Source organism: Labrus mixtus, chromosome 13 (assembly GCF_963584025.1).
Source record: "Labrus mixtus chromosome 13, fLabMix1.1, whole genome shotgun sequence".
NCBI lineage: Eukaryota > Metazoa > Chordata > Actinopteri > Labriformes > Labridae > Labrus > Labrus mixtus.
In genome coordinates this window covers 264632-272801 of record NC_083624.1, presented here as the reverse complement: position 1 = coordinate 272801, position 8170 = coordinate 264632, and the positions used below count along the sequence as shown (strand labels likewise).

The 8170-nt window shown below is 43.2% G+C and overlaps 1 protein-coding gene across 1 annotated transcript in view; it reads left to right on the top strand.

Moving 5' to 3' along the window:
- Positions 1 to 650: 650 nt before the first annotated feature.
- si:ch211-67e16.11 (uncharacterized) overlaps positions 651 to 8170 on the top strand; it is a 13504-nt gene continuing 5984 nt past the window's right edge. Inside the window, exons 1-4 of the mRNA XM_061053011.1 lie at positions 651 to 1943; positions 3285 to 3557; positions 6416 to 6670; positions 7655 to 7825. Coding sequence (XP_060908994.1) covers positions 1691 to 1943; positions 3285 to 3557; positions 6416 to 6670; positions 7655 to 7825 — 952 coding nt within the window. The 5' untranslated portion in view covers positions 651 to 1690. The remainder of the gene's footprint in view (positions 1944 to 3284; positions 3558 to 6415; positions 6671 to 7654; positions 7826 to 8170) is intronic.

Here is an 8170-nt window from a genome sequence, read left to right as displayed (position 1 = left end):
TCTTTTCCATTCCTCTCTCCTTCCTCCTCAGTCCTTCTTTCTCTCCCCTCCTCCCTCTTTTATATCGTTTCTTTGCAGTTTCATTTACTTTCCTGCCCTGCTGCCTATTTCCTCTCTACTTGTCCCCTTCGACTCTTCCTTCCTTTCTTCCTTCCTTTCCACTTTTTAACATTTGCTTCTCCTTTCCTCCTCTCTTGTATTTTATTCCTCTCTCCTCTTTCCCTCACCTATCCTCTCTTTCTCTTTAATCCCTCTCTCTGTTTTTCTACCTTCCCCTCTCTCCTCGCCTCTTTTCCTTCCTCATCTCTTCCCTTTCGTTACTTCTTTCATTTCCTCTCCTCCTCCTCTCTCTTACATTCTTCAGTCCTCTTTATTTTCTTATGGACTCAATAAAACTTCATCTCTCTTCATATCCTCCTGTCTTCACCTCTGGCATGCCAAAGCTCACAAATAGAGGAAGAGTGAGAGAGAGAGGGAGAGAGAGAGAGAGAGAGAGAGAGAGAGACAGACAGACAGAGAGAGAGAGGGAGAGAGAGAGAGAGAGAGAGAGAGAGAGACAGACAGACAGAGAGAGAGAGAGAGAGACAGAGAGAGAGAGAGACAGAGAGAGAGAGAGACAGAGAGAGAGAGACAGAGAGAGAGGAAAAGGAGGTGTGTTTGAGGGTGTGTGTGTTAGAGAGAGAGAGAGAGAAAGAGAGAGAGAGCAGTGGTGGGTTGGGCTGCAGGATCTGTGGATGACTCCAGTCTCAAGTGTCACAGAGAGCAAAGAGTCTTCAGGACAAACTGGTTTTAGTGGAAGAAGAAGAAGAAGCTGAACCTCTCCTCTGCTCAGGACTACATTTGACTTTCTTCACTTTTAAAACAAACACACTAAAAAGAGAGCGAGAGCCTGAAGCTGCTGCAGCTGGTTGAATAAACCTGAAGGAGGAAAGTCCATCAACAAGAGACAAGAAGAACCAAATTAAGTGTGGGATATATTTGTTTGGTTTGAGATCCAGAGGAAGAGAAGAAGAAAGACCAAGTGACACAAGAAAGGAAGGAGAGGGATTTCATCGTGAGAACCAGGAGAGGATGTTGGAGCGTGCTGCATCACCTCGGACGCAAAGAGAAGGAAATATAAGGATGCAAATAAAGATTGAGTAATCGAAGAAGATCATACGTTTCTGGAAGGAGGAACAAATAAAAAAGCGACAGAAGACAAAGATTTTCTTGTTGGATTGATGATAAAAGATGCTGTTGGCTGATTTTTAACTCGAGTCCAGGAAGAGAAACAATTCCAAATAGGAAGGAAAGTGATTTATTCAAGGGATTCATTTTTAAGAGAACGGGGAAAAGTCAAAGAAAGGATAGTTACCAAGGAGCAGGACAAGTTTGAAGCCACACCAAAAGAGTCAGAGGAGCTTTAGCCAGGCAGGTGTGAAGAGTCCAAAAATTAATTAACAGAAAACAGGTGACAAGTGAGAAACAGCTGACAAGAAAGTGTCAAATCTCAGCAGAAATAAGTTGCAGATGAGATCCAATCAAAGGGCATAACGTGAGAAAAGGATGAACTGAGAGGAAAAGCAAAAGTGAGAAGAGAACAAATCACCAGAAGAGAAAAGACAAGAGAGACAGAAGACACAGAAAGTGAAGATTAAAGGAGGAAAGGTGAAAGTAGAAAGTGAAGAATCAGAGGCATCCAGGTGTGAACATGAGGCTCCTGGTGCTCCTCGCAGTTCCTCTCTCCATCCTCGTCCTCCACACGGCGGCCGCAGCCTCCGCAGGCGGCATGGCCCCGGGCCGGCTGGAGCGCTGGGTCCGCTCTGGCCTCCAGTCGCTGCAGTGGGACCAGCTGGACCGCTGCCTCCGCATGTCCTCACTCTCTGAGGCCGAGTGCAGGCGGCTGGCCCACCTGCCGATGTCCGCCGTGGCTGTGTACGTGTCGGAGCCACGGGCCGCAGCAGGTAGGGATGTCAAAGGTCACACAACACTGGGCTCAGGGGGGGGGGGGGGGGGGGGGGGGGGGGGGAGATTAGGGGGAGTTTATGAAGTGAAAGAGTTGCATGAAGAAAATGTAGTTTAAAACCGCTTGAAGGTTTTTTAAAATCCATTAAAATAAACTACTCATGTGTCTAATTAACGGATATGCTCTGAATCTTCTTCACTGCTTTGTAAAAACGAGTCTGAAAGAGTCTGAATTTATTGTTTGCATAAATGAATAATACTCTATAACATCTCTGATTTTATCTCTAATCCAAGCTTTCAATTTAAAATGTAAAACTTTGTTTTCTGATGACAAACGATAATAAATCTCATTATTTTAATCATACTTTCATGATGAATCAAACCGATGGACAGTTTGTTCTCATATATAATATGGACGATGCACAAGATGGGTCAAGAATATTTGAAAATTTAATGAGAAATCTACCAAAAAACATGGATTTTGCTTTGAAATTGGGTCCAATTTAAAGCCTTTTTAGGACCCCGACATTTAACATGTCATATGATTTTTAGTGATGAATAAAATTAAAGATGTCAGATGATTCAGCGGCGTCACTTTCAGCACGATGGTGTTGGCGTTCAGGTGATTATTATGAAACCATCTTTAATGAAATCCAAACATCGATGGGTAAAAACATAAAGACATGACTCAGGAGAACAGACGACGGGGGGGGAGTGGGGGGGGGGGGGGTCAATGGGGACGACTCTGAATACATAGCAGATAAAAAATAACCATCATGGTGTCAAAGCTTATTATCCTTTACTTTAGTTTATTGTGAATGAGACAGGTGTTTTAAAGCTCCAGGTTATCATGAGAAAGTGTTTTGTGTCTGTTTCCATCAAACCGCCCCGCCCCTCATGGTGAGCTAAATCTTAAATAAGGACGTGAGGTGGCCTAAGCGGGAGGCCCAGGTTCAAACCCGACCTGTGGCTCCTTTCCTGCCTGTCTCTCTCTCTCTCACTCTCTCTCTCTCTCTCTATGATGTCTGACTCTATCCACTGTCCTGTCTCTCACATAATGGCATAAAAAGCCCAAAAATAAACCTTAAAAAAATAAAATAAAAAATAGCCCCATTTATCAACACTGCAGATCAGTGGACCCCAGCTTTGTACACCCCCTAAAATGTTTAGTGCCCACCCTAAAGCCCTGAGTAGACTTGCTTTTAACTACGCCTTCCAGAATGCATGAAATCAGCTATGCGTCCGCCGGATTCTGCTAGGAGCAGTGTAGAGTTGTATGATGATGAGAAATGAGGAAATTACAACAATGCTCACACACATTCCTTTTATTAACCTTGCAGGTAGTTCAGACAAAGTTCTCTCCATCCTGCCGGACTCCTCAGGCGGGTTGATGAGCTCCAAGTCTCGGGGCGGTTACAGCATCAGCCAGGTGCTGAACGGAGGGGATGGTGCCCACAGGTACCAGCAGGCTTTTCCCGGCCTCACCGCCCATGATGCAGTGCTGGTGTTGGATCCGAGTCCCGGGGAGAACTTTGGGCACCCGGTGGTCCTCTTCTATGTGGACGTGAATGTGACGAAGAAGAGATGCTCCCACATGGACGGCATCTACCTGGGTAAGCCAACAGACATTAATAGTTCTTTTGTTAGATTTTTGGCTGTTTAATATCTTAACATTCATTAATTTGGTTGGTTCAGTCCTGAATAGTTGGACCGACTGCCGCTGGTTTGGCCTAGTGGTCAGAGCTTGCACACCATGTGCAGAGGCTACAGCCCCTGTGGCCGTCCTGGGATCGAGTCAGACCCTTGACATTTGCTGCATGTCATCCCCCACTCTGTTCTCCAAACATTTAATGTCATCCCTTACTGTCCTACAAAATAAGGGCATGAATAGCGAAAAAAAAAAAAAAAAAGACAGCTCAACCCGCTCAACAAACTTTGAGACGTTGACTACTAGCCAATCACAGCACAGCAGGGTTGGATTAGGCTAATGTCTTTGATAATCACTAATGGGGTGCAGCAGGGCTCTGTTCCTGATCCTTCTCAGTTTAGTTTATTCATGATTCCTAAGTTCATTATTATGCAGATGATACGATTGTTTCTGCCTACAGCGGTACTCCAACGTAGGCTTTGATGCTTTCTAATTTGATTCTTTTCAAATATTATTTCTTGATCATAGACATGTTTTAGATTAAAAGTCTGCCCTGTCATTCAAACATTTAGTGCAACTCATATGAGCCCCTGCTGAGAGAGTCAGTGTCTTAACGGCAAATTGTCCTACAAGGATCATATTCAACATTTGACTCAAAGTTTCTACACATCTAATTCTTATTGTTTTGACCCAGTGGTGCCTGTGATACCGCTTTTATGGACCTGGGCTTCATGCAACCTTATGTAAAGCTGGTGGTTACTAACTGAGAAGGCGTAAAAATGGATTTCAATTTTGGGCTTAATCTTAAAGAGTTTATTACAGCAATGTTTGTAGTAATGACGTGAAAGATAAATGCATCAATACAAGCAGCAAAAACAGTTTTATTAGCAATAAAACAGAAGCATAAGGAATAGTATTCCATCACAATCATACAGTATCAGGATAACTATAGGATCCATGCACCAAGTATACCTGCACCTGTGTGAGATGTCTACCTGTGTGTATATAGTGTGTAGGCCTATTTGACTCTTTTTAGTGTGTGTGAGTGTGTGTAGAAAGTTCTGTCCTGAACTGAAGCAGAAGAGAAAGTTAAAGTTGAATGTGCGTGGTCTCACCCTCTGAAAGCTCCATTTATAGCTCATTGTCTGCTGCAGAACACTTTCCAGCTCAGTGGGGGGTCCACCCAGCTACCTCTCCTGCACTTTTTGCCCTCGGCGACATCTGATACATCTCCATCTGTGTGGGATAGCGTGTGTATTCTTGCACTTTTTTTGTGATAACCAAGTGGAGTTTTGAGCTTAGAGAGGGGACTTGTGCATGTTCAGGGTATTTTGGTTGATCGCCTCATCTTTACGGACCGTTTAAAGAAGAACTTTCAGAATTTTCTAGGTTATAGAATTGCAGTTTCAGAGTAGAAACTTCTACAAAGGCTGAAAGTCCAGTTTTCCATGATGTGCAAATATGCAAGGCTACTTCTAAATCTGTTTGGTGAAACAATTAGTGGCTTGTTTGTCAGTATCTGTATCTGACACTAAATGTAATCTGCCTTCCTGGGCCCACACTTCTGTCAAATTACATTAAATCAGCTAGGCTTTTTTCATTAAACCTGCTGATAACTAAATGGAAAAACAAACAAAACTTAATGTCAGGTGTTATGAGAACCATATTGTAGTGCAAGCTTGATTAAACGTGTAGAAAAAAGGCCTTTGTTGATTTGTTTTTTAATGTTTAGGATATTTTCTCCCATTGCTTTACTTTTATCTTTGTCTTGTCACCTTAGTCAGATTGTGCATTGTTGAATGAAGAGATAATCCCAGTTTTGCAATTATAAACTCACCATGTACATAGAATCTGCACATTTCAACATCTGCACATTATAACATCCAAATAAAGGATTATCTTATCTTAAACTTATCTGACGAGTCACAGAGGAGGAGAAACTCGGATGGTCCAAAAGGAAAGCCTGAGTATTTTGGTCGACAATGAAACAGCAGCGTTTCTAAAAAGCTCCACTTTTGGTGATGGCAAACACCAGCTTCACTGTGCATAAAAAGGCCAAAAGGGAGAGGGGAAAAAAGTGTTTCCACAAAGTGCTTTATTCATGTAGAAAAAGTCCAAAGGGACAGGCAGTGGATGTATTCCGTGACGGTCCTCACACAAGTCCTGCAGAAGAGGACTTGTCTGAAAGTGCAAGTTGTTGACCTCCCGCTGTGCAGGAGGTTATGCCCAGATGTTTGAGGTGAATTCTGCCCAGCGTAACACGAACACACACCTGTCAATTATTCATACAGCGCTGAGCCCCCTGCTGGGTCCTGTGGATGGTTTTGGATCAGAGTCTTTTAAGAGAAAAACTTTCTTTAGACCTCATTTAACCCTTTGAGGACAGGAGGTGAGGAAGAAATTGGGGGATAAAAGGAGAGGGTGAGAACACAGATGAAGAAAATGAGTACTGAAAAATAAAGAAAAAGCTAAGCAGGTGAAGTGAGGCTTATGCAGGCGGTAAGAAAATAATAATCTAGCAAAGAAATCTAATTAATTGGCACCTACAAAACAATTCTCCCCAATGCGACCCGGGCCCCCTGAAGACTCTTCGTTACCTCCTCCTCCTCCTCCTCCTGCAGTCCAAAGCCCTTTCCTCGCCTCGTTATCAAGACCTATAAATACCAAACACTTAATCTTATCGTTTCTTAACAACACTTTTACCAAAGTGATTATTCTCTGAGAAGTTGGCCCATGCCTTCCTACTTCTGACTGAGGAAGTTGTAAATCTAAACTTGTCCCTGCAGGTGACCCTGAAGTTTCTTTCTCTGTCTTTGTCTTCAGGTGAGGAGTGTTTGACCCTGGCTCTGAAGGGTCGTTGTCAGAACCAGCTAAAGCGTAGACAAGCCAGTCCGGACAGGATTATCGGTAATGCACACGGTCGGCTGGGAGGCGTTGCACTGCGCGGTGGTACCATCACAACCAGCAGCGGCAGTCGTCTGCTGGACCGTGCCATTGGAGGACTCTGCGAAGTCCACTTTCTGCCACTGGTGATCGGAGTCGGGGACAGTAACCGAACGCAGAGACTCAGATGTGTCGGTAGGTCTTCATATACTATGTTCAGATGGGCCAGGTAGAAGTTACACTTTCCTTCTTCCATTGGAGGATAGCAGAGTTTTGCTGGTATCCATACGATGAGACGACAGCGAGACAACAACTTGAGATCTCAGTAAAGGGGATCCCCTAACTCATTACAAGTAGGAAGTGGGATACAAAAAACCTGCTAAAAGCAGATTTAGTATATTCTATGCTAACCATCCTGCTTTAATGTATGAGCATGCAAACATGCTAGCAGCTAATAAGCTTTCACTTGTAGTAGAGCTAAGGCTGATGGGAATGTTAATCATAATAACAAAGAAATTAAGAATTTGACCATATGATGACAATTAACTGTCTACCTATTTGGTTTATTATTATAAGTTGTAGTAGTAGTAGTACCAAATTACATGTCAGGTGACCAAGTGCTACAAGGTATTACCTTCAGAGGTAAAAGATTTCAACCTCATGGTGAAGGCACAGAATCTTTGAAATCATTACGAGTTAAGATGTGATGTGCCAATAAAATCTTTCTAAATTTCAAGTTAAGTTGTTAACCCTCACCTGGGTTTTATAGTGGGACTGGCTTTCTATTGAACTCTCTGTGGTTGGAGGCCCAGTGATCGTATTATTATTCTCATGTTAAGGCCAAGACCACCCACACCTGCAGCCTCTGCCAGCAACCTGGGCCTCGTGAGAAACAGTGCTGGGAAAATGTTATCATGCTGTTATGGCAAACAAAGACAATCCTCGGGATAAAAACCACAAACCTACCTCTGGCTGCAGATATCTAGAGATGAAGTCGTTTTTTAAATTGTCGATTGTGACCCGTTTAAACCCACAGCTGACTAAATATATGGACATACCAAATCTAATTACACCTTATACCAGGAAATGTGTTTCATCAACGAGTCCTGCTTTCTCTAGAAGTTGAATCACTTGTAAATTCACCTAAATAACATTTTACTAACCTCCTTCCTTCAACAGAACATGCAGAGTTTGCGAGGTGCCCTCAGCCTCTACCAATGGTCTCTCCCAGTTTGCCCATGTCCAGCTGTGAGCTGAATAAAAACACCAGACGGTGTCACCAGCAACCACTGGCCACACACCTCTCCTGTCGACTGTACCAGACCTGTGACCACGCTGTGCTTCTCTCAGGTTGGACAGTTGTTGTTTTTCTCATGTTTGCATTATTACTATCAAGTATCATCAAATACTGAGACTCTGAACTCAAGCCAAATAGAAATCAGTCACAGTTTTACCTCAGTTACGATGACTTAAATCTAAAAACCCACAGGCTGTAGTTTGACAAACATAAAACCAATGGGAGTTAGGGCTTATTACTGGGAACCTGCTGGTGTTAAAGTAACCAGCAGTTATTCAGATAAGCAATACGGGGTATTTCTGGGCCAAGGGTCCTTTGTCTATGTACTGAGTCTGACTAGAAACATGTTTGTCAAGGTTCCCAATATGCAGGTCTTATCAGTTTATTCCAAAAGGAGA